The sequence below is a fragment of the Podarcis melisellensis genome, assembly GCF_964234715.1.
Source record: "Podarcis melisellensis genome assembly, chromosome: 14".
NCBI classification, from domain to species: domain Eukaryota; kingdom Metazoa; phylum Chordata; class Lepidosauria; order Squamata; family Lacertidae; genus Podarcis; species Podarcis melisellensis.
The window spans coordinates 39,372,183-39,398,790 of record NC_138546.1 but is presented as its reverse complement, the minus strand read 5'-3'; the positions used below and the strand labels follow the sequence as shown (position 1 = coordinate 39,398,790).

At 40.1% G+C, this 26,608-nt stretch overlaps 2 protein-coding genes across 4 annotated transcripts in view; one reads left to right on the top strand and one right to left on the bottom strand.

The window, feature by feature from the left end:
• FGF7 (fibroblast growth factor 7) overlaps window positions 1-6,408 on the top strand; it is a 59,977-nt gene extending 53,569 nt beyond the window's left edge. For all 3 annotated transcript variants that reach the window (XM_081888811.1, XM_081888810.1, XM_081888809.1), the window contains exons 3-4: window positions 4,001-4,104; window positions 5,353-6,408. In XM_081888811.1, the coding sequence (XP_081744937.1) occupies window positions 4,001-4,104; window positions 5,353-5,547 (299 nt within the window). In that variant the 3' untranslated portion in view covers window positions 5,548-6,408. The remainder of the gene's footprint in view (window positions 1-4,000; window positions 4,105-5,352) is intronic.
• FAM227B (family with sequence similarity 227 member B) overlaps window positions 1-26,608 on the bottom strand; it is a gene marked incomplete at its 5' end in the record, with an annotated part of 121,430 nt that overhangs the window by 87,252 nt on the left and 7,570 nt on the right. The window contains 8 exons of the mRNA XM_081887518.1: window positions 11,556-11,708; window positions 13,381-13,507; window positions 14,715-14,816; window positions 15,432-15,530; window positions 20,090-20,194; window positions 21,642-21,686; window positions 23,752-23,816; window positions 26,106-26,361. Coding sequence (XP_081743644.1) covers window positions 11,556-11,708; window positions 13,381-13,507; window positions 14,715-14,816; window positions 15,432-15,530; window positions 20,090-20,194; window positions 21,642-21,686; window positions 23,752-23,816; window positions 26,106-26,361 — 952 coding nt within the window. The remainder of the gene's footprint in view (window positions 1-11,555; window positions 11,709-13,380; window positions 13,508-14,714; window positions 14,817-15,431; window positions 15,531-20,089; window positions 20,195-21,641; window positions 21,687-23,751; window positions 23,817-26,105; window positions 26,362-26,608) is intronic.

The following is a 26,608-nucleotide window of genomic DNA, read 5'->3' as shown; positions in this document are numbered from 1 at the left end:
TCAAACTTTTAAAGGTGTCTTTTTTGGTGGGGGATGGTGGAGATAATGAATTACTTCTATAGAGAATGTATTCCAAAACCTTGGGCAACAGAAAATGAGTCTCTGCTCCTTCCTCAATGTGTTCTAATCTCTATAATTGAAGGAACTTAGACTAGGAAATCTTCTCACCTATGAGTGGAGGCCGGGGAAGGTTCATGCAGATAAAGCTTTTAATAATTGTGCCATTGTCAGCACCATGAGTGAAGCACCAATCCAGCAACACCTGCATTGGCTGCAAATATTCTTCCTAAATGCTTTTTATAAACCGCTTTGAGGGTTTTTTCTACAAGCAAGTAGTGTTTCCTTTTGATGAAAGAAATAATAAACAAATAAGCATTGTTTCCTTCACTATCAACCTGCCTGTGTGTTAAGATTGCCAGGGAAGGCCCTTTGTGATGAGATCTGTAGTGGGGTAACATGGAAGAGGGCCTTCTCTGAATTGACGCTCTGTTTGTGGAATATGTCTGGTGAGACACTTCTTGGCTTTCATTTCCAGCTGAAGGGTTAAGATAAAGGCACTTCTGTATTTGCTGGTATTAATTTCTTATCTGATCTTGTTTTACATAAGCACTGTCTGACCAATTTCATTGTTATGGGTTTTAAGCATTTTATTGTACATCATTTTCAGTGAAGGCTGTGCTGGGGTGAAAAATATAGCACAGAAAGGGTGCTTACAGACGGTTGCTATTTTCAAGTGGAATTCAATCACATACCAGCAAATTCAGGTTATGCAATTACAGATGATTGGTGGGTACATTTCTAGATGATTTGGAGACATATATACAAACACACACACACACTTTCACCTGACAAATGATATTGCATTCTAGTAATTCTTCATATTCAATCAATCAATCAATCAATCAATCAATCAGCACATTCAGCTCATCATTACAACATGCATCTGGTAATGTTAATAAAGCCCTTTGGAAATTATTCATATAGAAAACAACACTGATCTTCATAATGTGTACTTTCTCGATTGCCTATTATTGAATTTTAAAACATGAAAAGCAAACATAAAAAAATGTAGAGATTTGATTTGGCCTTGTATCATCTTTAAAGGTCATCTGAACTCAAAAAACAAGCACTCCCAACCTTCATTAATTAGAAACACAAGTTAGCTGTAGTCCGTCCAAGTCCTTTATTGCCCAACTCTAAGATTCACATACTCAAATTCAGAGCAAGAGCCACTGCAATAGTCTGTTTTTTGAACTGTGTGTACATGGACTCCATGTTCCTCACAGAACCCTTTATTTTGTCATTGGCAGTTTATAGACCCAGCAGCAAATCTTTTTGGCTCCCTTAAATATTTAATTTCACTAGTCAGATTAAATGCACCTTTGAAAGCACAAATGAATGGGTCTTCACCATATGATGAAGGGCGTTTGGAGAGTGGTATCACTAGGGTGTCCTTTGTACTGTTGTTGGCTAGAATATAAATGTCTGTTTATTACTGATTATTAAAAGACACATGAGACCAGTACCCTGCTGAAGCTAAGCAGCTGTGCGTCTGCTCAGTGCCTGGGTGGGTGACTGATTGGGAACCACAATTATGTCACTTTGGGTTCCATGATGGAAAAAAGGTGTTACTGAGTCATTTGAAGTCCAAGAAAACAGTCATGAAGTTGTTATGTGGAGAAGGAACTCAAGTTTCCCTCTGAAAGTGTGAATGTTCTTGGGAACACTACTGTGAGAGATGATTTTGAGCTTGTTAAGAAACATGACAAACAGAGAGAGAACGTGGAGAAATAGCTATTGTATTGCAACAGCAATGCTGCTATCCTCACGTGTCAAGTCATGAGCTGGCCATCTTTTGTAAAGCTGATGCTTGCTAATGGTCAGGGATGTTTTACCAGTGGAAAAACCATGTCAAATATATACACATGCACATTAAAAGGGTCCTGGAAGGGGTAGAACTGTCTGGGTGCCCACATGGGGGCTGATGGGTCACAGCACCCCTTCTGAGAGGCAGCACTGGTAGGAACATCACACTTCACCCACGTCAAGGGGTGGCCTTCATGTCAGGGCCAACCCATCCTGGGTTCAACCAGCCGGTTGAAGGCAGCTGTTTACCGAATGCCTTATGCCAAACCAGCTTACATCTGCAATCAATAAAGTTGTGGCCTAATTTAACCCACCCAATGGCCTCACGTGTCTTATTTTCACTGTCAAACCCCCACTGGCATGTAGCACATCTTTTATACCTGGGACATGCAAGTGATGTCTTTTTACATTGCCTAGCAGGACCTAAGCTGTGGAATTCCTTCCACACATTTTCAACTGGTAGTTGGCTATTTCCTGAAAATGTCAAGAACCAAAAAGAAATAATTGCTATTTGGATTCTTATCCTTCCCAATGTGTTTCTGTACTGCTATTTGCACACTGTCAGAACACTTCCACAGAAAACAACAAAGGAATAACTAAAGAATAAGTAAGATAATGAGGGACTTCTCAGGCTGGGATGTTGAACTAGCTACAAGATGTGGCTTTGGGAAGGTGCCAGCCTGCTGCTTGAAACAGCATGCTTGGTCAACTTGGGGCCAGATTTATGAATGAATAAGTGGCCTGGTCTAATGTTTCAATTGCTAGACCAACATACTTTTTTACAAACACATCTACTCATAAGAACGTTCTCCAGCTTTCCTTGCCTCCTCTGACAGCTCTATCTCTGCGAAATAACTTAAAGAAAATATTGCCAGCCTCCCATATGAGCCCCTCACAAGCCTACGCTGGAAAACTTGGTGCAAAAGGAAGTCTACATGTGCCCTAAGTCATGCCATAGTATGATATATACCATTCAAATGGTGGAAAGTCAACGGCAGTAGCACGTGGCTTCCAGCAGAACAGCAAAAATTAGATAGTGCCAGGAGCTCCCAGTCTTCAAAACCTGAGGTCCCAATCCAACAAGAGCCACTCTACATGTACTCCCGGAGACGTGATACAAGTCCTCCATCCCACTCCTATGCAGTATCCTTTTATGTACACAAGCCCAATTCAGAAGACAATCTGCCCTGTATGTAGAAACCCATTTTTACATGTAGGCTTCCTTAACTAGATCAAGAAATATTTTGTAACCAATAAAGCATTAATGCAGGAACAACTTCCCAATTATACAAGTAAAATGCATCTGAATGAAAAAGCTCCAATAGTAAATTTTACTTGTTTCTTGTTATGTGACACAGATATATTTTCAGTGCCTGTCAGTTTTCAACAGCCACAAGGGTCAGACAGATACTTTATCTTCTGGTAGTTGCCAAGGTCTGTTTTCTATCATTTACAAGTTCTAAAGTTTGTGCACTTGCACAGAGATGGCACTGGTAAATTTCTTAAAATTTTTGTCAATGTAATCTTGGGGGTGGGGGGGGGGCAATTATCTGAATCCTGATTAAAACTGAGCTAAAGCATTCACTTAGAATGAGAAATGCAAATGTTTCAAAGAGCACAAGAAAAAAATATAACAAAAGTTCCAAATTTCTTTATAACGCAAAAATATAATGGCAAAAGGATAATTTGTAAATACAGTGGTACCTTGGGTTACAAACGCTTCAGGTTACAGATGCTTCAGGTTACAGACTCCGCTAACCCAGAAATAGTACCTCGGGTTAAGAACTTTGCTTCAGGATGAGAACAGAAATTGTGCTCCGGCGGTGCAGCGGCAGCGGGAGGCCCCATTAGCTAAAGCGGTGCTTCAGGTTAAGAACAGTTTCAGGTTAAGAACGGACCTCCAGAGGGCTTACGCTGATTGGTTAATTAGGAGAATCCTGTCCTTTGTTTTTTAAATGAAGAAATTAGTTAAGAATGCTGACTACATACATGGTTATGGTAAAAGGATTTGATTTCTTTTATATCCTTGATCCTATATATTTTTAAAAATACTGTGAAATCAAGAGAAATTGTCTTGTTATGCCACTTCAAAGGCAGATAGCCAAATTACAGACTTCACTGTTATTCCTTGCAGGTATTCTCGAAATAAGAACAGTGGCAATTGGAATAGTGGCAATCAAAGGAGTGGCAAGTGAATACTTTCTAGCCATGAACAAGTCCGGAAAACTCTATGGAAAGGTACTGGCATAATTATTAGCAGCAGATCTTATTTAACAGACAAATAACATATTTGCTTTGAAAAAAATGTATGTACCGGTTATATTTTACATAATGCCCCCAATATGTGGGAGCACATTAAAAATTGTGAAGCAGGGTTGCTTTCACAGAATGGTGGAAATTGTTTCCGGGTCCTGTTCTGCCTTGGAATGCAAGCTCACCTGAAGTCAGCTGAGCTTCACTGCTTTGGCTCCAGCCTCCCAAATAAAAGAAAACAAGAGGTGACAGGCTGGTCAACATCTCCTGCTTAGAGTGCCTTGCCTATGTCTAGATTCCTTTATCTTTCCCTGCTCTTGCCTGATTTGTTCACCTATTCCTTGCATATATGCTCTTGGCTTTCCCCATGATAAGCTATGCCATCCGCATCTTGACTTGCTTCCTGATAATGATTAACAATGGACAAGTATGGAATGGTTGGGATGAAGAAGGCCTGGCTGGGACGAAGAAGGCCTGGCCGGGACGCCGAAGGCATGGTTGGAAAGAAGCAGCCCTGGCTGGGACAAAGAAGGGCCAAATGCTGACCCCCGATTGGTGGCACCCCTGGGGTGCGTGTTGTGTGCTGCGCACCCCGGGCAGCGCACCACGCCCCTATAGGTGGCACACCACACCCCTGGGACGAGCACCACGGCCCTGGGATGCACGCCACACCCCTGCAGGATGCGCACTAGGCTTCCTGGGATGAGCGCCGCTCCGGACGGGCTGGTCGGGCTCCCTAGATTTAGAGGCCCTAGGCTTCAGCCTACTTAGCCTATACATAAATCCGGCACTGAGGCTTGCATGTCGTGCTCTGCAGCCATCCTTACAACTGTGCAGATATGCAGAGTTATCAAAAGAAATCTGTTTCTAAGATGGGGGTACATTACAGTTTATAACAGATCTTTACAAGTCATGACGGAGACTGGGTCCACAATTTTTTTTAGGGATGTACATAATGCAATGTTAAGATGAGAACTGAAATCCTAAATGGACTCAGTTACAGCTTTCTTTCTTTTTTTACACTGAATCAGGATTTCACCCAAACATGTCTGAGTATTTTTGCATTAATGAAAATCATTCCCCTTCACAACAATGCAAGAGATTTGCAAAAACGGATACATTTTAACAGACATAAATTGTTTAAACTGCACATTTAAAAGTCTGATGGTTTTTTATATGATACAATGAACAATTTCACTGTTCACGTGACCTATTGTCTTTTTTTTTTAACAGAAAGTATGCAATGAGGACTGCAACTTCATAGAATGGATTCAAGAAAACCATTATAATACATATGCTTCAGCAAACTGGACACACAAAGGGAAGGAGATGTATATTGCATTGAAACAGAATGGCGCCCCCAAGAGAGGTCAGAAAACAAGTAAAGAAGATATATCTTCCCAATTCCTTCCACGGCCAGCACCCTAATCACAAATCTATGGAGAACCAGTTCCAGCAAAATGTTTAATTTCATAAGGGAACTGTTTGAGAGTGCAAGGAAGAGAAGCTGGAATACTACTGAAAAACTGAACAAGCTGGACTTGCGCATTTATGTTTATTTTAAAGAGACTGCCTTTAAAAAAAATGAAGATACACTACATCTGATTTAGTAACTAAAAGTTGTAAAAAATTGTAAAGAGTTGTACAATCCTCATGTTAGTATAAGAGTAGCTTTGCAGATTGTTAAGTTAAATTTACCCTTATGCATTAAGTCATGACTTGATTATCTGATGATATTTTATTTAAAATAAACCTATCTGCTTAATTAAACATGGCTGCTATAATAATAATGATGATAATAAAGCAGATGAAAATGTTATGTAAAATATGTCGGACTTGATGGCTGCTGGAATGAGTCTTCAGATGATCAAGTCAGTACTAAGCATGGAGGTGGAGCAGTATGGAATACTTTCCAGGAAAAATGTGTAAGTTTATAGTAATTTGAAATTGGATTTCTGCGGTATTCAGACAATAAAGCTAGTATGGAAGATGAAGGTTGCACCACTGCAATGTATTCATATGTATTAGTAAGAATGCCTAACGCTGCTCTGAAAGATGTTACAAAAATAGTGTATATGAAATAATATTAATAAGGGAAATGTATTTCATCTCACTTTCCTCAAAATATCCTTTTCTATAACGATGAAGTAAAAATTCAGACATCATATGGGTTTTTATGTAACATAACCTATCTTTTTATATAATTTCTGTTAGGGTATATGGCTTGATATTTTTTTTCACCTATTCATGCTTCTTCTGTTAAAGCATTAAACTTTATTTTAAGTTATAGTTGAACTTTATTAAGTTATTTAAGTTGATGTTATTTATAAAAAAACTTATTAAGCTGCGTCTGTTTCATATGCTTTTAATTCTAAAGAAGTAACAAAACAGTCTGTCTGAGCCACCTCCTCGCCCCCCCCCCCCACCTTCTATGACCAGACACAATGTCTAGTACAATGTCTCTTGCCAATGTGCACTGGATGGCAGACAAAAATGACAGCCTGCAGCCCTTCTTACGATGGAAGTCTCAAATAGAACAGCACCCAAATCCAAAAAAAATCTAAAGCCATAGGGCTATGCACATTGGGTTCTATTAAAAGACTGGACAAGGAACTTTTTGGAAAATGCTCTGCTTGCTGACTGACTCCGCCTCATGCTAAATTAACTAAGTGATATGATTGTTGCTTTTACAACTGAGCTTTGGGAGCATAGCCAAGCAGTTGTGCAAAGATGTAATCGAAATGGGGCATAGGGTTTTATCCACAGAGGGAGAAAACGACAACAGTTCCCGTTTTTTGCTACGCTATGATCCAGCTGTTCTTTGAATCCATTTAAATTGCCTCTGTTACAATATGGATATATAATATAATATAATATAATATAATATAATATAATATAATATAATATAATATAATATAATATATTTTACCATACTCTTTTCAGGAAATACTGAGAGGACCCCAAAAAACTGTCTGAAAAGCACTTCAAATCTAGATCTGAAATAATCTGCAAAAGACCAAATTCTGTTGCATGAAATTCTGTTGCAAAATTCCTTTGCTATTCAGCACTACTTGAATCACCAGGGGAGGTGAATTGGCCAAAAGTAGGGAGAGTCAAGAGTTGGGCTTGTGGAAGGCCTTTTACCTTTCCCTACACTATTATTCATTGCCTTGAATGAGGGCATTTCTATTTGCAAGTATACTCACACAATAATATTCCCCTTTACACATTTAAATACACACACGTGGCTGGGAAAGAACTGAACACTGCATTTGTCAAGACAACATTCATTAGAAAGAAAGAAAAACGTTTCCGCCACAGTGGGTTTCATTAGCTGATCAACTGAAGCTAGCCTTAAAATGCATACCAGAACACTTAAAATTAAACCCACAAGCATAACTAGGTTTTTTAAAACAAAATCCTTATTAAACAATTACATTTAAAAGCTATACAATCCAAAGGCTCTTAAGTCTCGCTGACAGTTCTTTTTGTATTTTTAAATATTTCTTCTACGTTTGGTTTGGCAGGCGTAACACTAGGCTCTGTCTATCATCATAAATCAAGGAGAAGAAGAGTTTGTCTCGCTTATGATCCAAAATAAATACCAGGAGAACAGCATTCAATAGAATTCACTGCAGCAATAGGTAGTGATGGCCACCAATTCAGAGTGATTTAAAGAGACAAATTCATGAGAGAGAAAGTAGTCACAATGTCAAAATACCATATTCAGAATCAGGGTCAGTATGCCTCTAAATACCAGCTGCTGGAGAATAATAGTGGGAACCATACATTTCTCAGCTCAATGGGACAAATATGTTTTCCCTACAATTTAATAACTATTCTGTTTCACACTATTATTTTTATAGTGGATATCAATATTCTAGTGCATGTTTCATAGCCTTGGGGGATAGCTCAGTTGGTAGAGCATGAGACTCTTAATCTCAGGCTCGTGGGTTGAAGCCCCACGTTGGGCAAAATATTCCTGCAGTGCAAGGAGCTGAACTAGATTATCTTTGTAGTTTCTTCCAATTCTATGACTCTATGATAGTTACTTGACTATTAGAGTGACCATATTTCCCTCCAACATTTCTCTGATGAAAATAGGGACCTAAGGAAAAGTGTGAAGTTCCAGGATCCAATTGGAAACCGGGACGGCTTCTCTAAATCAAGGACGTTCCTGGAAAATTGGGACACTAGGAGGGTCTGGAGTGATATTATACAGAATAAATTTAACAGTAATGGTGTTGCTTAGTAGGATCATATCAGAGCAAGCCCATATGAAAAATCACTTAATCATACATTTTGAAGGCGTTACATAAAATCTTGGGCATGAGACATCCAGTCATGAAGGCATACACACCGCTTAAGTATTTCTAATGCTTTAAAACATATAAGTCTTAAGCCCCCCTCCCCCGAAAAATAAAGTCTTAAGCATGCAACAAAATTACCTACATATGAAGAAAGTCAAACATTAAAGCCCTTGGCCCTGTAGTTAATCTAATAATACACTGGCTAAGGGTTGTTAGCTTGCAAATCATAAGGCATTCCAAGTACTGAAATTTTATAACCACTTACATTCCTGTTCTAGAATAGGAGATTCTCTCCAATTTTATTTGGAACGTCAGTATTAACTCCCCACAGTCAGTCTACCCTGATTCACAAACATTCTGCTCAAAATGTTAGAAATGGAAGCGTTGTAGAGATATCATCAATACTCTTGAAAACAAAGAGCTGAGATAACAATGAGAAGAAATTGCTTAGTATTGCAGATCCAATTGCCTCCCCTATGATAGCGGTAACAAACTGAACAAGACAACATTCTGGGGTTAAAAATTAGCCACATCTTTTATGGATATACATTGTGTGTATATCCATTCTGAGTCCCCAGATGATGCTAGAGTGGGGTTGAGCCTGGGATTGAAGAACATCAAGATGTGGGTCTACATAGGTGGGCTTCTGAGGCTGCTGTCTAAAGCTCTATGGCCCTGTCTGTCCCACACTTGGTTTCTGAACAAAGTCTTCCCACTAGATCCCTCTAATGGGCTACTCTGCAATTGCACTTGTTTTAGGATAGGGGTGCTGCCCCACTTTACCCCGCCCCAATATGTGACTAAGGATTCCATCCAATGCCTTATCCACAAAAGTTGTGACCATAGCTGTCAACTTACAGATTTGAAAACAAGGGACCAGCAGCCTCAAAAATAAGGGATCAGCAGCCAAAATAAGGGATTTTCAGAGTACAGGTATGTTAGACTTCTGAGCCCCTCCGAGCCAAAGGCAGAAAGCCCAGCCAGCAGCCAAACGAAGCCTCAAGCGGTGGTTCCCACAGCGCAACAACCCGGCAAAGGGGATGCAGCAAGGAAAACCACCGTCACCTCTCCTCTGGGAAGCGCTGAGCAAAGGCGAGTCCCCAGGCAACGCGGCCAATTTGATCGGCCCAAGGCATGCAAGCTCCACCCCCCCAGTCGTTCTTAGACTCCTTATTGGGTGAGCAACGTAGCCAAGCAACACAGTTGGAGCCTCTTCCTCCCTGGCCAGCAGGCAGGGAAGGAGAGGAGCTACTTCCTTTGAAACCCGGGAAATTTAAGGGAAATCATCAATAAGGGACAGCAGCGGGACACAGCGCTGGGATAAGGGACTTTCCCGCCAAATAAGGGACGGTTGACAGCTATGGTTGTGACTATTTGCTATTTGCAAAACCTCCAAACAGGGCCAATCTTTTAGCAGGCAAATTCATTTCCAGCTCGAAATACAGCAACCATTAATGAACCATAGCAAGGTCAATAAGCGGTGCAAGGAAGAAAAGGCCAGCATACAAGATAAATATGGCAGACATTAAAGTACCAAAGTAAGGTCTACTGATTGACCTAACAGCAGGGCTCAGCAGCCACCTGACCTCAACCAGTGGCAGGCTATCCCGGCCACCGTTGTGGCCGGCTGAGGAATTCCCCCAGTCGCCGGCCTCACAATGGAGAGGCCTTTGTTCTGTGAGGCCAGGGGTCTGGTGTGACCAGCCACAACTACTGCCCACCCAGTGGCCATTTCATAACAGAAAGAGAGAAACAAGCTTTTTATTTTGTGAAGAACATTCAAATTGGGATGCATTTCCTCCATCCAAACTTGAGACCGAAACAATTTATAATTTATGCCTGGGGCAGAATATTTTGATCCCTGACCTACAGCGTTTGGCATATTACTGTACTCCTCCTAAAGTTTTTTCTAGGAATTACCACCTGAGCAACAATATTATCAAGTCTTTTGGAAACAGAGAGCTATGGGAGGCACTCTTTATATATCCTTTTTTCTGCACCTTGCAGGATTTGTATTGGCCATGTACATTCTGCTCCAAATTAAGGCGCATATTGCATGCTTTCACTAAGCTACAGCGATTCCTCCTTGTATATAAAGCAAATCTTACATGTGTAAAATACATTATAGCTCCCAACAAATTTTTAAAGATGGTATTTCCAGTCTCTATGCAAATGTTTGTTGCTTGTCATTATAAAATCTCAGACTGAAAAGATTGATTTTACAAAGCCTTAGAAAATGGGCCAGACAAGTTGTTGGGAGAAGGGTCTTGTAATTTTTGCGATGCTTTTCCTTACTATACTTAGAACATGGATAGGATAATTAAGAGAGTGTTCTCAGTACATCTAAAAGATGATGATGTGGCACAGGACAACAATGTCTCCATGGTACAGGGGTTGGATTTAGACATGTCAAAGATGCGTTTCAATTAAACACGTTGTAAATTTAAATAAGGAAAACAGGCAGAGGAAAAATGGGGCTCCACTGTGCCATCTGGTGGCACAATGCTATATTGCATGTACAACGCATATAAATCACTTTTTCTTTACCAGTCTAGCTGAGTGAGTCCAGGGTTTACGTTGTTTATGTTTTTAAAGGTTAAAACCACACTTCGATTTATGTAAAAAAAAAAAAATGTAATAGGGAATCAGTACAAACACTCATCTATACACTGTCCCATCTTCTTAAGATGTGGGGTAACTTGTACCAGGCATCACAAAGTTCCCAGATGTCTTCAACACCAGTCCTAAGCTGAACCCATCACAACAGCCTTGTCTCAACATAAATGATACTCAAAATCATTCCTTGCTGATATTGCATCCTGAACCTCACGGCTGGGGAGTAAGCATTTGACATTTTGTTCTGATTCCTCTGAAGCAACAATAAATTACAGGGTTCATATTTATCCTTAAGATTTATCACAAAAAAAATTCCTTCCAGTAGCACCTTAAAGACCAACTAAGTTAGTTCTTGGTATGAGCTTTCGTGTGCATGCACACTTCTTCAGATACACAGTATTATAAGATTTATAATACTGATCTCTATTTCACTAATACGGTGGCCAATATTATGCCAGTATTCTGAAACAAACATTCAATAACTTTCTAAGTTCTTTGCCTGGTACTTACAAGACTTTCCGATTGACCTTGTCTTAATCACAGAGTTTTGGAGTTTCAAACTAGATAACTTATGTAAGGAATCTGTTTTCTGCATTTGTGTCAGTGGCGCTTCCAACCAGAATAAATTCCATTTCTTCCAAGCAGATTTTTGTGGTTTGAAACCTGCAAAGCATAAATTAATGTGTGTGTGTTTTAAAAAAAGAACCGACAAGAGCTTTTCAGTTCTTTTGTTACCAAAGAAAGACAGAAAGAAAGGCACATGTTTACTTCTTAGTATGCATTGTATCTTCAACAGCCTGCTGCTTTGTTAGCAAACTGGGGTTTAGTCCTCATTCATTTTCTTTCTAACATTCTTCATTTTCTTACTGGAAACTGAGAACTAACATTCGATGGATATTTCTAAAGAAGAGGCATAATGCTTTATGTTGTCCTAGTTTTGTTAATTTTAGCACTTTTCGCTGTAGATTATTCAGACATGAAATTCGTTGTCTTTGGTGGTGGATTATTTGTGTTCACAATAGGAACTACAGAGGCTATCTTGTAAGTGTTATAACCACATAAGAATACATTTGATCACCATGGTTGTTATTTGAGGGGGGAATACACACTGAAATGTTGCTGGGGCAGCTCTCTAAAGCCTGCCCACCCTGAGAACTATAAAGCACATTTAGTAGTTCATATCTGAGGAGTTCTACTTTATTCCATACTTGCAATTATTTTGAATGACAAGCATTATTTCAATGAGAATGTCATCATATCAGTAACTGGAGCGTAAGTTTTAGTTATTCAGTAACACTTGTACCATAAAATTATAAGCACAGCTGAAATTACATTTGGTACTTCCCAAGACAAATCCTTGATAAGTATTATACTCATGAAGTGCGAGTTTTAGCTGTGTCACTTTAACAGCATAATTCTAAGCATGTAAATTCCATTGAGCACAGAAGGATGGTACTCCCTAGGAGGACTGCATTGTGACAAATTCTAAAGAAACAGTTGTGTCAATACAATAGTAGCGCCGCTGCCCCACCATATACCGATTTGTCTATTCTTGTGAATGTAATATGTTTTTATTGTATTTAATTCTGAATTCTAAATTGCAACTCGCCCAAAAACCTGCCAGTGAAGGGCAGGTAATAAATTTACGATAATGATAATGACACTGAGAATAGTAATAAATAGTAGTAGTTGCTTGCAACAAAGAGCCCATAAAGTATTGGGACAAAACTACACATATAGCCCTGAAGCTCATCACTTCAAATGTCACCAGGGCATCATAAGTTTCTAGCAAGTAGGAGAGTCCACTTTTCATGAGGATCACAGTATTGGAGAAGGAAGGTTTAAGCATTCCTTCCTCAGCTGTAATCCCACTGAAAATCCTCCCCGCATTAGTGTGTGTGTGTGTGTGCTTTCTGCAGATTTTATTGGGATTGGGGCTGAGGAAGGAACAGTTAAACCTCCCCCCCCACACACACACTGTGTGCTGCTGTTCCAATGAAAATTGGGTATCTCACCCCACTATTATATTTTCTTAAACCTTGATTAAGAGTGATGCATTTAGCATGCTATCTACTTTAGTCCTTAAAGACTGAATTGTTGTGGCAGAAGCTCTCATCGACTTGAAAGTTTTCATTCGCAAAAACATGTATTGCAATAAATTTGGAAGGTGCCACAGGACTCATTGTTTTCATTATTAGAGTGTTAGTGTTATTATTCTTTACCATTCTGTAGTACTGATGTTGACTGGAATAAAATGCTGAATATATAAAGTTATGTAGAAAAGATATTTCTGAAAAGTCCTAATACCATAAATTTCAAAGACAAATTGTGGTACCTCTTATCCACTGAAAAACTAAATCCATTAGTTCCTCTTTAAATTCGTCAGTGAAACGAAGACGGGATTCAGGAAAAGCTTCACAAAAAGTAACATAGATGGCTTGCGACAAGCAGTCAGGGTACATCTGCCAAAATACAAACAAAGCTAAATTTAAAACATTTAAAGTTGGCAGTGAGTAATATAAAGAATAAGCAAAGTATAGTTAATAACAAACCCAGACATTTAAGCATAGCTGAATCATTATTTGTGGTGAAATGAATAGTTCTGCCAATGTGCGAAGTAAGTAAGCATGGCAGCTAGCTTAACATCTTGTGAAGCAATGTACAGAGAGTACTTTTTAGGTAAAGTAACAAATTGGGGGGTTACTATTGTACTATTTATCATCAAAAACTATGGAGAGCAAAAAAGCTTTATTATGGATATTATGTGATGTTTCCTTGTCTCCACAAGCAGCAGCCAAGGAGACAAAACCTGTGATACATGGTTTGGAAAACAATTTATTTTATTTTATTTTTGTTACAGTATTGTTGCACCATGTCAGAAGTGACACCAACTACCTTAAACATTATTGTAACAAAGAACCCAAAACTTAAAACTGAAATACAAATGGGACAAAATCACATACACCACAATGAAGTACAGAGAAAGAAACAGAAGTAATGAAAATGCAATAAAGTACATGTAGCCCGAGTACAATACTTCAGGCCCATGCAGAGTGGGGGTGGGAGCCAGGTATACTTGCCCTTGGCCTCAGAGGACTAAACTGGCTGGGGCCCCAAAACCAGGGACCAGCTGCTTCTGCTTGAGTTTATAACTTTATTCTAACAAGGCATCCAGCCCAGACCTCAAGACAAGCTCTACAAGAACCTGTGATAATTACACATTATCATGTACGTGCCGTATTTCCCAAGCCTGTATATACTACATTATTTTTCCAGCAACGTTACCTGGGGGTAGTGAGGTGACAGTACCCATACATCCCATAAAGTGTAGGTTGGACCTTAGACATTGGCTGAGGATGCAGTCACTGGCACCAGTATAAAGAGTGACCATAAAAGGGCTTGAAGGCAAAACATAGGAGCAGCTAAAGGATCTGGGTATCTTCATCTCCGAAAAGAGTTTAAGAGGCAGCATGATAGTGTACAGAATAAGGATATACAGGGTGAGTCCTTTAAAAGAGGCCCTGTGGATACAGAGTACACATGTTCTACAGGGCCTCTTTTAAAAGTATAAGTATATATTTATGCTTTTAAGTATACAGTATAAGGATGCCAAAGGGATGCATTCTGGGGCAACACTCACGATTGAAAAATACCTATTAGTGTCTTTACCTGAAAGAAAGGATCTTTTATGAAACTGGGAGCACTCAAGAGAAGCGCCACAAAGCTGTCTGATATTCTGTCAAAAAGGTGGTCCTGTTCAGCTTGATCAGGCTTGAAATAAATCAGGAAAAGGTATTATTAGCATTGATATTTCATTGTTTCACTTAGCACTGATTTTAAGCACAGGTGGTAGAAATAATGTATGAATTAACAGGAACTTCAGAGTGATCATGATTGTGATTTTGGAGCTAAAAAGGTTACATGACATAGGAAACCCCCTCTCTCTCTGTGTGTGTGTGTGTGTTGTGTGTGTGAGAGAGTGAAAGATGAGTGGAATTTTTGTAGTTAATGTTGTATCTACCCCAAGCTGCATGCTTTCACTCTTTGTTGCACTGATAATCCAAACAATGGCTTACATCTCATATATGAAAAGCCCAGGCATGACATAAGGGTTATAGCATTTGCACACACCTTGGATGTCAGATTTAAGCTCTCTAGTATGGGTTATTTACCCCACAAATGCAAAACTCTTTCAGGGTTATTATCACTCTCTGTGGGACTTATTCTGTTTGTCTTTCAATACAAATCAGTCAAAGGGCAGCAGTTATTTAACAAAGAAGTCTATGTATGTGAGCACAGATTCATTCATGACCAAGAAATTTTATATATTCAAATTATGTTTTTTAATTTGGATAAGAATGAAAATAAAGCTCTGTGTCTTCATACCTTGAACTTGTGAAGAAACCACCACCAAAAGCAATCCTGTAAAATTGCAAGGGATGCTTCAGAGAAAAACAATTTCTTCAGAATTTTTGTATCCACTCCCTGTTAAAAAAAAATGAAAAAACATAATTACAACAAAGTGATGAACAATACCTTTTTTAATGCAGTCCCAAACATATATACTTCAAAGGGAGTGCCCCTGATTAAAACATGATGTTTTTCCAATATGGTGTTGTTGAGCATCAGAGACTTGACTGATAATCAATTTGATATTGTTGTAAGTGTGGGGAGAGGGACAGGGAGAGAGAGAGAGACCCCTCTAATCCCTGTCCCACTCCCTCAACAGAAAAAACCAGTGTTGAGAGTAGAGTTTGGAAGTGATGAAAGCCAGAGGAAAAATCAGCAAACTGGAAAGAGTAAGAGTCATGTTTGATTTCTGTCATGTTTGAAGGCTGTGGCTATGGGAGAAACAAGGCTCTTTGGTGGTGTTAATGCTGTGAACCCCTCCATTTTAGGCTCAGGTTTTATATATGTGTAAATAAACCATGTATCATAGACACCACAGTCTCTGCTGTACCTCATTCCAAAGGAAACACGAACTCTGGGTAAGTGCCTGGAGCTGACCATAAGCTGAGCATTTCCATTCTACAGATCCTTATTTGTTATCTTGCACCACCTGGAGATTGGGGTGGTGTGCAACAATATATTAAAGATATGAAGTTCAAACTCCTTTTTAAAATGGAAAATGCAACCCCAGGAGGCTACAATTGTGAGAACAGAAGCAAGAAGGTGGAATGTATAACTACTTTCTTAATCCTTTTGTTATGTACTGAGTTGAATAGGATCCAAAAGGCAGCAGTCTGATTGGTCCTAGAACAATAGGATTCAGAATGCAGCAGTCTGATTGGTCCACAGGAGCCACCCAATCCAGCTCCAGGTGGAAGTGAATCCACAACCAGATTGGCCTACAGGTGAATCCCAGAATTAGCCAATCATGTGGGGCCCATTGTGTAAATAATGTATATAAAGCAGACATTCTGGGGGAACATTCCATTCCTCCTCACCACTATGAGCTGAATAAAGAGCATGAAATCCACTCTCGACTCAGAGTATATTTCACCTTTCAACACCAGCCACTTCTCACCTAAACTGAACCCTGAGTTGCTCTTCATAAACATGCATCAGGAACCACGCATGGGGTGGGGTGGTGGTGAACACACTGTGGGGGAAGGACTTTGATAAGAAAAACAGCTGGCAAGAAAGTTGTTAAGAAGCTTCTTCTGCTCCACTCCAAATTGCTGCTCCCTAAAGCTGCTTTTCATTTTGAAAAAGTAGGGGATTTGTAACATACATCTATATGCTTGCCCAATGCAACTACTGTTATAAACAATTAAGCATACAATTCTATGCATGTCTACCTACGGGACCGCCTCTCCTGGTATGCCCCACGGAGAGCCTCAAGGTCCATAAATAGCAACACCCTAGTGGTCCCGGGCCCTAAGGAAGTTAGATTAGCCTCAACCAGAGCCAGGGCTTTTTCAACACTGGCTTCGGCCTGGTGGAATGCTCTGTCTCATGAGACCAGGGCCCTGCAGGATCTGATTTCTTTCCGCAGGGCCTGTAAGACAGAGTTGTTCTGCCTGGCCTTTGGCTTGGAGTCAATTTGATTCCCTCCCCCTTTTTCTTTTTTCCTTTCTCCTCCTGTGATGAGGCTGCATTTTAATGTTTCAATGTTGTATTTTGATCTTGTTTTTAAGTTGTATTCATTCAACTTGTTTTTATTATTGCTTGTTAGCCGCCCTGAGCCCGGCCTTGGCTGGGGAGGGGGCGGTATAAATAAATTTTATTATTATTGTTATTATTACTCAGAAGTAAGCACCACTTACCAAGGACACTTTTTTAAATTCAAAAAAGGAGTCAAGGTTTGACCTGCGTTGCTACAATTGCTATACATGGTGTGGAGTGCAAGCCCAAAACAGGATGCCTTTCCAAACCGCCTGGGGTGGTGGGAGTCTGAAGCATCATCATCCTACAATTAGGTCCCACGATGTAAAAATAAGGAAGTGGTCATGCAAATGAACTGTAACCTTTCGAAAGGATCTTGGTGGACTTGTGATGAAAAACAAGGTATCTGACAGGCCTAGGCAAATGTCACTGCATTATTTATACCCAAGTCATGCTTTGGAAAATTATTTTTACGGCATTGAACTTAAGAAATTATAGTTCATTATGCCCTTTGCTATGCATCTACAAGATTATTTGTCACTCCACAGCTGCAACCTTATATAACCCTTTAAAAACTGACCCCAAATAATTGCTTGGGTCAGTATTCATTTTCTCAATAGCATCCAATCATTTTATGCTCTGCAATCATATAACTTTTTATGGGATTATAAAAATTGGACTTGATTGTTGGTATTAAATTTAAAACCTTCCATTTGGATTTTTAGATCCTAATTAATTTTTGGCTTCTTAAAGACAGTATTTGCAAATGCAAGTCTGGCACAGATCTATAAGAATATCCGTTAGTTAGACCAAAATAATAATATTAGCTCAAATGGGTTAAAGTAATTACCCCCCCCCCCCGCGCACGCCAAAAAATCTGGTTCTTCTCATACTTTATACTACTTGGCCTTCCACAAATGACAAGAAATGAATAATGGCTGCAATAAATAAATCTGACACCTTGTCAAAATGTGTAAATTCAAGGAAAAATGCAAATCCATAAAATGACATTATGCTATAAACATGCAGTAATTACCTTAAACTAACATTTACTGCCTGCTTACAATACTGCTTGTATTGTAAATATCTTGGTATCACTTTCCAAGCCACATCTAGCTGGCTTGCCCACTTCAAGACTGTAGCACTTCTAACACGTAGGACAACTGGTGCCCTGCTCAGCTTTTTCTATTCGAGGGGTGGGCAACTGGTGACCCCGGCACTAAAAACTTTTGTTGGAAAAGTGATTCCACAGATGTTATACGGAGTAGAACTCTGGGGATGGAATCAGAAGCTGTTAGAACGGCTTGAAATCTTCCAAAATTTTTATCTCAGAAGAATTCTAGGCCTCCCTCAGAGTACTCCGGCAGCTCTCCTTAGAGTGGAAGTAGGATTACCTTCTGTGTCTGCTAGGGCCCACTTAAGATTCTTGCGTTTTTTCATCAACCTCATAGATGCCCCGAACACCCTATTGGCTAAACAAGCCTTTGTATCATTACAACATAATACCACTTGGCATAAAAGTCTATTAGACATTCTATCCAGATACAACTTACCAGAGTTTAACACTCTCAAATTGTGGAGCCCTGATAAAGTTCGGGATTGGATCTTTGAAAAAGACGCCTTTTTGGACACCACCAAGATAAAAAACTCTGGGTTTTCCTACTGGTTCCCACGAGTAAAAGCAGTCAAAATCTGTGCCAACTACCTGGTGGAGTTCACTGATCCCACCCTTCAGAGAGCTTTCACCATGGCACGGTTTCAAACATTGCCAACTGCTTATCTGTCCAGCAGATACACAAAAAACCCAGTTGAACATCGTTTATGTCCTTGCTCTATGAAAATTAAAGAGGATCTTACACATTACTTCCTCTATTGCCCCATTTACTCGGGCTTTAGAGACGCATTGCTGCAAATTATACCCAACTCTATAACCAGTCCTGAAGATAGAGTAAAATTTTTGTTAGTTGATGCAAACCCACGCATTACCCAGGTGTTAGCGGTCTTTGTGATGAAGGCCATGAAAGCCAGGGAAAGATTTATAGACGACAATGTAAAGACCCCTTCATCGTCTGTTTAACTCGCTGCTCGTTTTCCCTCCTTTTCTATCTTGTGGGAAGAAGGTTTTGTTGGCATAGTATGTAATGAATTTTAATATTTTTAACTACTGTAGTGTTGATTTTTGTGCACAGGCATGGTCCTCACAATAAACGGATTTGTTGTTGTTGTTTGTTTGTATTATCAGAGGCTGGAGCACTTCCATTTCCAATAATACTGTTTCTGTTAAGAAGTCACAAAAGTATCACAGGAACGGTTCTCCAAACTTATATTCTCCAAGCAGGTAGCACACAAGAGCATACCAAAAAGACTATCAGCAGGCCCAAGAGTTTGTGTTCTTTGGGAGGCCAAGCTAGCAAAATACTTATAAGAACTGGGAGATGGATCTGGCAACCAGCCAGCCCAGTCATGTGCTCCTGTTTAACAAGGCTCAATTAACAACAGCTGCTCTGCTGAACAATCAATTCATGACACTTTCCTCACTTGTTAATAAAATAGACTGAATTAATCACTCTGCATATTATGTTTAATGCTATCTGAAATTTATCATTATTTGCAAGAAGAAAATGGAATACATTTTGCTAAGGGAGGTACAGAAGGATGTATAGCAGCAAAAGACCCAAAATATAATAGTGGGAGACATAAAATGCATTTTATGTGGATTTTAACAGTGGACGATAGGATTTCATATGATGTAATTGGCTTCTTACGGACTTGAATGTATAATATGTCTCAAGTATGTCATGCAATCTTAAACGAACTGTTAACATTTTTTTCTTATTTCAGATATAAACCACATATCAAAATTGATCTATCTTAAGCTCTAAAAATATTTTACATCAGCAAGTTTTGCTACCTAAACTGAAATACAAAGTTTATACCTTGAAGGTTTGGACTTTAAGAACTGAATCCCAGAGTTGTGCAGGTTCTAGATGATTTGGTAGTTTCATGACTTTCATTGGCTTGAAACCAGGGAACTTGTAATTCTAAAATGAAGAAGAAAATCCACATTAATAAGTATGCTTCTAATTGTTTATCTCAGAGAAATGTTCTAGTTCTGATACTTGGTATCAGTAAGTTACATGAAGTGTACATTTTAAAAAAGCAAGCTCAGAACTATCCACTTTGTCTTAAAAAAGACAAAAGCAGCTATGTTCAGGCTACTGTGTAAAACCTCTTTATTTTAGGTAATAATCAGAGAGAATCTGTTGGTTGTTCTGTGACTTTTTCGGCTATAGCTTCTATGCTGATGATTCCCATTGTATTATAAATGTAAATTTTCTGTAAAATAAAAGAAGCAAAAAAGGAGCTATACAGGATCCTGATCAATATTGAGACTCTAGCACCCAACGGTTGAACCCTCTTCTTCCAGTGATAAAGGTAAAGGTAAAAGGACCCCTGACCATTAGGTCGAGTCGTGGCCGACTCTGGGGTTGCGGCGCTCATCTCGCTTTATTGGCCGAGGGAGCCAGCATACAGCTTCCGGGTTATGTGGCCAGCATGACTAAGCCGCTTCTGGCGAACCAGAGCAGCGCACGAAAATGCCGTTTACCTTCCCGCCAGAGTGGTACCTATTTATCTACTTGCACTTTTATGTGCTTTTGAACTACTAGGTTGGCAGGAGCAGGGACCGAGCAACGGGAGCTCACCCCGTTGTGGGGATTCAAACTGCCGACCTTCTGATTGGCAAGTCCTAGGCTCTGTGGTTTAACCCACAGCACCACCTGTGTCCCTTCTCCAGTGATACTTTCCTGATAAAAATCCTCCCCCAGAAGCAATTTGCCCCAAAGCAGCTAAGGAGAAGGAAATGGAATGGATGCTGCAGAATTAATCCAAATATCAAGTGGTCTGTTTTTGCTGGGGGGGGAAGAAAGCAGCAAATTCTAACCATTATTATTTTAAAGGTTATGTGTATGTTTAACATAATGTTAAATTTGACCCCATGTAATAGTTAATAATCAGGAGTGATTTATAAAAGACTGTCTCCTCCTCCACCACCGAAATTATGTGCAAGATCAACTGTCTTATGATAAAGAGCCAGGAGAAAGACAAAAGCACCACCACCTGTCTGATCCTGAGTCAGCTCACAGTTGTCCCTTCTACTGCTTCTCTCCCCTAGTTTCAGAGGAATTAAACATTCTCCTTGTGCAAGAAGCTTCATGTTTGTTTATATGCAGTGCCATTTTTCTAGGAAAAGAGGTGTCGGAACGCACAATGAACACTTCGTACCTACGGGACCGCCTCTCCTGGTATGTCCCACGGAGGACCTTACGGTCTTCAATCAAAAACACCTTGGAGGTCCCAGGCCACAGAGAGGCCACCCATGTCAAGGGGGGGCCTACATGCTAGGGGGGTTAGACTAGATGACCCTTAGGGTCTCTTCCAGCTCTACAATCCTATGATTGACTTCTGCAACATATTTGGTACATTTACCTCAACTCTTTTAGAACTTGTGTGGTCTATGGCATCTGTAGCAATCTGAAATACATTTTAAACAAAAGCATTGTGTCAGTATGCTAAATGCGCTGAGTGGTAAAGGTACATGTTATCCGCTTCACTATCAATATTTTGTCGTTAAAAATAATAATTGCTGAAAAGACTCTCCTCCCTGGAAGAGAGGGGAGTGGTTGTGGGCAGGAGCCCGAGCTCCGCCCCTAGCAGGGGGCATTAGTCCCCTGCCTCCTCCTCTCACCTGGCTGGTGCCCACGCCCCTCGGCAGGCACCCAACCAGGTGCCTCTGAGGGGGCGTTTACAGCAGCCTTTTGCTGCGGCGCCAGCTCCTCCTTGGCCTCATTCTTCTCTCCGTCGTCTCATCGCGAGTCACCCACCCTCCACTCCCTTTGAGCTCAGGGTCTTAGTTCATTGGCCTTGCTATGGACCTTAGGTTGGTCACCCTGGTTGTCCAGGGGGCCTGGTAGGAATTTTTCCATTTGGCATTAGGCTTTTTGGGTTTTTCGCCTACCTCGTAGCAATCGCCACAACTTTTGTGGTATTGGTGGGTAGGTTAGGCATTGGAATAATGTGTTGTGGTGTGTCGAAGGGCTAGGTGTGGCCATCGCCTATGCCTTCAATTTTGGGGTATTCCGTTAAAGGAATCTGGCGGTTGTGTACTCTGTCCGATGCCTGCTTGGCGGGAGGCCATGGCACGACCCTCGGTGACATCAGGGGAGAGCCTATAGTTGGATTAGCATCAACAGGCTCCACCTACTGGTGAATAAACCCCCTTGTTTTAGACATCCAATGCCTAAGCCAATACCTTTTCACTGCTGTAATCAATAAAGTTGTGGCCTTTTCTTGCCCATTAACCTTATATCACATGTCCTTGCGTATTCATTTCACATTGCGGGGGTCGGGTCCTCGAACCACAAATATGTGATGAAAAGAAATGCTGTGAAATTTGAAATTATCTGCTATGAAAAAAGGTGGATTCTCTAGGCAGTGTTGTTACCTGTGTGGATATATAAAATTACTCAAGGCCTTTTACTTGGAGCCAGGTGAGAGAATTAGTGATGTTCAGAGAAACACACATAACTAGCATCTGGCAGCATCTACACTATAAACATATCAGAGCTGATATTGAATACAGTGCTAATTGTGTTAAAGTTGTACAGTTCTGAATACAAGCAAATTTTCCCACTTCATTTCTTGAGCCACTACAAAAAAAGTATGCATAGGCATCCTTGGGTACCTCGGGTTAAGTACTTAATTCGTTCTGGAGGTGCGTTCTTAACATGAAACTGTTCTTAACCTGAAGCACCACTTTAGCTAATGGGGCCTCCCGCTGCTGCTGCGCCGCCGGAGCACGATTTCTGTTCTCATCCTGAAGCAAAGTTCTTAACCTGAGGTACTATTTCTGGGTTAGCGGAGTCTGTAAACTGAAGCGTACATAACCCAAGGTACCACTGTGCTTTAAGTAAGATGCCTACCTGCTGCAAAGTTACTAGTGTCTGTAAATTAAGAATGAGGAGGCTGTGGCCCTTCAATTGTCACTGGATTCCAACCAGTGCAACATCTGGTTATACATACCTGCTGCATATGCAGTAGGTGGTGGTAACATGGTGAAAACATACTGGGGTAACAGAATAGAGTGTATCATTGAAGGTGGAGGGTGAGAAAATCACAGTTCTGAATGCACCTCTGTGTAACAAAGCACTTTGCAATCAAGAGCTAGCACAGCAAGAGCAAAAGTCAGTACTTTCTCTGATATGTTTTTTTTTTTTAATGTGCAGGAAGCATCAGACCCCCAGTGGAAGTCTGAAATGGGAGTCCATTCTACCACCTCATTATGCTGATATTGTAGCCCAAAATGTTACATCGGTTTTCCGCCACTTTAACTGTCATGTCCCACAGTGATCCATGGAATTTGTGTTTGGTGAGGTTGCTGAGAATTTTGTTTAAAGAGCCCTCTCTGGCAAATGAAATATAATCATTTCTGCACTTGTTTCAGGGATACTAGTGAGGTGATTCAATTTCCGGAACGTTATCAGCTGGCGGCTCCTAATAAGTAAAATGGGGTGTATGTATTAACCAACGAGTACAATACCTGCACTTTCTTCTTTTTCTTCTTCTTCCTTGGCAAACTGCTTGTTAATTCAGAAAGACAAGTGTCTTGAAAGGAAGAAAGTATGAAGAATTTAGAATGTATCACTAATTTTCAATTTCATGAAACAAATACAGATTTTGGCCATAACTGCATTTTCAAATATGTGTAGTATAGAAATCTTGGTTCACTGAAATGACCAGCCAGTGATCTGGGAACTGAGCTAGATTCCTGACTTATGCTAATTGCCTTACCTGTATGTTGGGGAGGAGTGTTGGTCGCAATTTTTCTTGATTTGTCTCAGAATGGTTACTATCATGGTTTCCTTGCCGGGGAGGAGGGATAGAAGCAGAGCCTGCTTGTTTTAAAGGAGCAAAGCCGGAGAGGAGCCTCTCCTGCATTGTTCGCAGCATCCTTCTCCACACCCCCCACGTGTGCTCCTTGTCCCTTGAGTGTTTTTCCTTCCCTCCCCACTTAAAACGTGGTTACAAAGCACGGATCCACATGGATCCTCAGGATTTTTGTATTGGGCTACCCCAAACTCACTGTCAGATCACATGTCTGTGGCCACAGCATGAACCACAAAAATCATACATCCACTGTTTCGTTTAGAATATTTCTTTCTTGTTTTCCTCCTCTAAAAACTGCGTGCGTGTTATGGTCAGGTGCGTGTTATAGAGAGAAAAATACGGTAGTAGCTTTTAACAGCTGGACCACAGAACCACTTTCAGTACGCAATTGTAGATGACTTCACACAACCACAAATTCAAATTCTTACATACATTCACTTAGCAGTAAGTTCCACTGAATGAACTTGTTCCGTAGTAAATGTGTTTGTAATGAAGTCTAAATTTCTCCTAAATTGTTTTTAAGGAAAGGTGGGGTACTTCAGGGAGTAATGCTAATGACTAGAGTAAAACACCACTCATATTTTGGGGAAATTTTTTTTTAGATGAGATGTAAATTTGCTTTGAAAACTCACTTTGGCTATTACGGAAAATATATCTCTATTGGTGTAAGCCAGACTTCACTTCTTGAGCCTAATGTTCTGGGCAGTAAATGTTGTCTAAATATTACCAGAGGATAAGGAGCTTGTGTTAATTAGCTGAGTAATGTCAGGATGTTTGTGTCATCAACAGCAGTTTGGTGAATTACAACAGTTTATTATGTAATGATCCACTGTGTAGTTTTCTGAATTTAATTTCCCTCTGATTTCACTATAGTGGTACCTCGGGTTAAGTACTTAATTCGTTCCAGAGGTCCGTTCTTAACCTGAAACTGTTCTTAACCTGCTTTAGCTGCTGTGCCGACAGAGCATGATTTCTGTTCTCATCCTGAAGCAAAGTTCTTAACCTGAGGTAATATTTCTGGGTTAGCGGAGTCTGTAACCTGAAGTGAATGTAACCTGAAGCGTATGTAACCCGAGGTACCACTGTATTTACAAATATATCTATATCTATATAATACTTCATGCATCTGTTGAAGTGGACTGAAGTCAATGAAAGCTTATAATAAATTTATTTTAAGGTGCTGCAAGACTCAATTTAGTTGCATTCAATGCAGCACTAAGTGAGTCATTTAGCAGTATACTTGTTCTGCTGGCAAAATTTGCCAGGGGAATGTTGCATGAGAGAATGCATAAGGTGTTTGCTGGTAACTTTGTTGTATAATATGTTGTGCCACTGTCACATTGGATTCCTCTGTTGCACAACATTAAAACTCACCTGTCCACTAGCACTAGACTCCTTACACTACCATAGAGAGAATATTGTGAAACATTCTTCTGTTTTGCTGCAAGAGACTGGCACAACTCCCCCTTTGGATATTATTTACATACCCCTTGTTGGAACGTAACATGAAGCCAAACGATGATTTAGCATGAACAAATGACCTCCCAGATATAAGGCCATAGCTGCTTTGCTCATCCTCCATTCCTGCTGCTGCTCTGAGCTAAGCCATGGTTTGACTTGGCATTATATCTAAACCTGGGCTGATAATTTAGTTCCCCTATGCAAATAAATAATAAACATTACACAGTTAAAATCTGTTCCTTCAAGCAACTGAACATTAAAAAATAAGGATATGTTTCAAAGTGTGAAACTTATAACGGGGTGGTATGCAGTTGGTGTCTCTTCACGGACAGAAGGCAATGAAGAGGAAGGCAATTTTCAGGAATTTTCACTCACCATTGCAGCCTCCTGCACGCCACCAAAAATCTGCTCCAGAGCGAGTGTGTAGGGAGGTTGCAAGGAGGAAAAGGAATCACTTGAAATTGTCCCCCTCTGTGTGGATGTCTTCAGCAGAAGGACACTAATTGGATATTGGCTGTAACCGATAACTGAATGGATAATTATTACCTTGCTCTATATTATTACCTTGGTCATCTCTTTCTGATTCTTTAGATTCCAAATAAAGTACGACATCAGCATGTTCACGGACTCTCATTTTGCATTCATCCATTTTCTTTTCCAAATCAGAGATAATTTTAGTGGATATTGGAGCATTGTCATGAAGAAACGTTGTAATAGTCTCCAAGGCATAGTCTTTTTTTAACTTGGCAACCAAAGGCTGAGTATCCATTTCTGGCATGTAGGGAATCCGTGGCCAATCATCCTGCAATAATAACAGTTATTGAAAATGTGACAAACAATAATGTTAAGGAACAAATATTTATATATACACAGAGACACACCCATACACCTACAGGCATACATACACAGAATCATCATGCCAAAATTAAGCACTTGCTTTCTTTATCCAGTTTACTTGAATAGCAGAGGTTAATGTGTGTGCTTACGGTAATTCTTCCACTAAAATAAATTTTATTCACAAACGCTAATAGATTTTTAGAGTATGGTGA